This window comes from Aptenodytes forsteri, unplaced genomic scaffold (assembly GCF_000699145.1).
Source record: "Aptenodytes forsteri isolate BGI_AS27 unplaced genomic scaffold, ASM69914v1 Scaffold66, whole genome shotgun sequence".
In the NCBI taxonomy this organism is placed as follows: domain Eukaryota; kingdom Metazoa; phylum Chordata; class Aves; order Sphenisciformes; family Spheniscidae; genus Aptenodytes; species Aptenodytes forsteri.
In genome coordinates, this window is record NW_008795131.1 from 1,125,611 (window position 1) to 1,128,755 (window position 3,145).

General features: G+C 45.7%; 1 protein-coding gene across 1 annotated transcript in view; it reads left to right on the plus strand.

The window, feature by feature from the left end:
* Positions 1-269: 269 nt before the first annotated feature.
* The window catches only part of GOSR1 (golgi SNAP receptor complex member 1), a gene marked incomplete at its 5' end in the record, with an annotated part of 32,373 nt that continues 29,497 nt past the window's right edge, over positions 270-3,145 (plus strand). Inside the window, 3 exons of the mRNA XM_019471769.1 lie at positions 270-397; positions 2,134-2,221; positions 2,442-2,549. Coding sequence (XP_019327314.1) covers positions 270-397; positions 2,134-2,221; positions 2,442-2,549 — 324 coding nt within the window. The remainder of the gene's footprint in view (positions 398-2,133; positions 2,222-2,441; positions 2,550-3,145) is intronic.

Here is a 3,145-nt window from a genome sequence, read left to right on the forward strand (position 1 = left end):
CCCGCGGTGAGGGGGGCGGCGCCGCCCCGCGCCGGACCCTCCTGGTTGTGTGGGACGGGGCCTGGGGGTGTCCGGCCCGTGCCCCACCCTTTCAGCGTGGGGTGCTCCCCCTTCTGTGAGGGCCCCCGTTGTCGGTCCCCCCTTCTCTGTGGGGTTCCCCGCTCTGGCGCTCCCGAGCGGTCTGCGCCAGCTCCGCTTGAAAACGCTTCGTGAAAACGCGTCCCCCAAAGGCGTGGGGTCACCGTGCGGGTTTGTGACTTCTCCCCTGCTCTCGGCCGCCCTGTGCAGATCTCAGGAAGCAGGCGAGGCAGCTGGAGAACGAGCTGGACCTGAAGCTGGTCTCCTTCAGCAAACTCTGCACCAGCTACAGCAGCACCCGAGACGGAAGGCGCGACAGGTATAGGTACTAGCCCATTTCTTTATGTTCTAAATGCTGCTTGTGGTACTTGGTTCATTTTTATAATTTGCTTAATGCTAGTCCCACCAGCGGCTTTTATGCTTAGCTTCTTAAGAAGCTCGTTTCTCGATGCTGTGATGCTGGGGTTGCATCAAGCACATCTTGATGCGATATTGAGTGATGCTGGCACATGAGTCAGAAAGGTGTGTGGGCTGCAGTGGTGCATCGTGAGAGTGTGTGTGTCACTAGGAGAAGCTGAATTTAAACTTCAGTTTGTAACTGGGGGGTTAGTGTGTGAACTAACGACAGGGCTTTTTGATGCACGCTACATGGGCTTATTTTCCAGTTTTTCTTGTATTAAACTAGCAGGAGGTTTTCAGGGACTTCAGTATTAGGGGAATTTAGTCTTACACCTCCCAGGTGGGCTGGTGTGGTATTTGTAATCCCTGTTTTAATGATAAGGGAACTGGAGCACTGAGCAGCTGTGACTGGTCCAAGGTTGCGCAGGGGACTAGTCCTCTCTTCAGGAGGGGTAGCTGTTTCTTTCTGGCTTTCTCCTAAGATGAGTAGTAATAGTGAGAGCTATATATACATGTTTTTATATAAATATATATGAACCAGATAAATACATATGTGTGTATATATATGAATAGTTTCTGTTTGGTTTAGGCAGATTCATGTTTGACTGAAGAATTAATGTGATAAAACTTTTCAAGTCTTTCTAGCTTATGGGCCAGAGTTGAGGTCTTCCCTGCAGTTCCACAGCACTAATTATCAACTTCTCTGTCCCTGTGCGCAACCTTTAAAAACTGCCATTCTTTGCTTATTAACTGTGGGCCCCGACGCTGTGTATCAGTTGCAAGCGTGACTACTGTATGTATGTGTGTTGATATTTATTTATCTAATTTGACGATTGAATCAATTTTGAACCTTTCCATGAATTTCTGGTTCTGGAAGCCTGAGAGAGCCTCGAGAATGATCATGTTACTCTTGAATCAGAGTCCTAGTCTCTCTCTTGTTTCCGGCTCTGTGCTGTTACTTGCCACGTAATCTGATTGCTTTAGTTATTTTTGCTGTCCTATGCAAAACTGACTTCTCTTACTCTAGTTACGGTGGATTACCAAAGCAATGAGTAGTCTCTGAAAGGTATCGGTTGTCATACTTCTGCAGGTTGGCATACCCTGTGTTGTGCTTCTGTTCTGTTGCTTAGATATGACTTTTCGTTGTGGTTTTAGTTTGTCTTAAAAAGCATATAGGGAAGGTGTACTGTATGAAACTGTAATTGTGATAAATTACGTGGTTTGTATTGCTCTGTAGAACACTGACTGCTTGATAGGTCAGTGGGTTGTCCTAACGTTGTGTTAGTAAGGTGTAATTATGTAGCTGGTGTAACGTGCTAATAGTGCAGTGCTCCCTCCTGCCAATCAATAAATAAATCAAGCTTAAAAGCTGGGGAGAGAAGGACATTGGTGCTAGACACGTGCTGGTAGTAGACAAGTGCTTGGTGTCAGGCATATCTTCCAAGGAGAGGTTATATTTTCCCCAGGTGATACTATGTCATTAGTTCAGATAAGAGTTAAAGGCATGTATGATAAGAAAATGTAATTTTTCTGAGCTTAATTCATCTCTCTAGGACACCTGAGCTTGCCAACACCTAACGCTAGTGTTTCCTTGTTTCTTGCATTCATGAAAAGATGATGTACTTTTCAGAAACTGCTCCTCCTCTTTTTCCTTAGCTCTGACACAACTCCTCTCTTAAATGGATCAAGCCAGGACAGAATGTTTGAGACCATGGCTGTGGAGATTGAACAACTTCTGGGAAAGGTAACTCCAGTTACTGTGGTTTTACTTCAGCATCTAGGAAATACTGCGGTACAGGTTTCTGTGATGAATGTTAGGAAATACTAGTGTGGGTGTTAGACAAGTGTTTCTGAAGGTATGTGTCTGTCGTTAGAGCTAGCTCCTTCAACTTAGGCACTGTAACTTTCTTACAAGAATAAGCCGTTTCATGTTTTTGAGGTGGTTTTTTTTTTCCTTCCTCTAGCTTACTGGAATAAATGACAAAATGGCAGAATACACAAATAGTGCAGGAGTCCCGTCCCTGAATGCTGCACTGATGCATACGTTACAGCGTCATAGAGACATATTGCAGGTAACAAACACATGTCGTCCTTGCTTTTATTTTGTTTGTTTGGAATAATTATTAGCAGTGCTGGTATCACAGCATGCCTGAATGTCTTACCAGAAGATTTAAATGCCATCGATCCCATCTCATTTTTCTTTTCTCCAGGCACCCCGATCAGTGAACTCTAAGTTGAAAAAATAGCATTTTTTTATGTCATATTGGTGACTAGTACCTAACTAAGAAAGAAGAGTAAAGCATGCTGTCTTATGTAGGTGTCTTTTATATAGCAAAAGGGGAAAGGTACTGTAATGAATTATCTTGAGAGGTGGACCCGTGCAAACCTCATGAGGTTCAACAAGGCCAAGTGCAAAGTCCTGCACAGGGATCAGGACAATCCCAAGCACAAATACAGGCTGGGCGGAGAATGGATTGGGAGCAGCCCTGAGGAGAAGGACTTGGGGGTGTTGGTTGATGAGAAGCTCAACGTGGCCCGGCAAGGTGCACTCGCAGCCCAGAAAGCCAACAGTATCCTGGGCTGCACCAAAAGAAGCGTGGCCAGCAGGTCGAGGGAGGGGATTCTGCCCCTCTACTCTGCTCTGGTGAGACCCCACCTGGAGCACTGC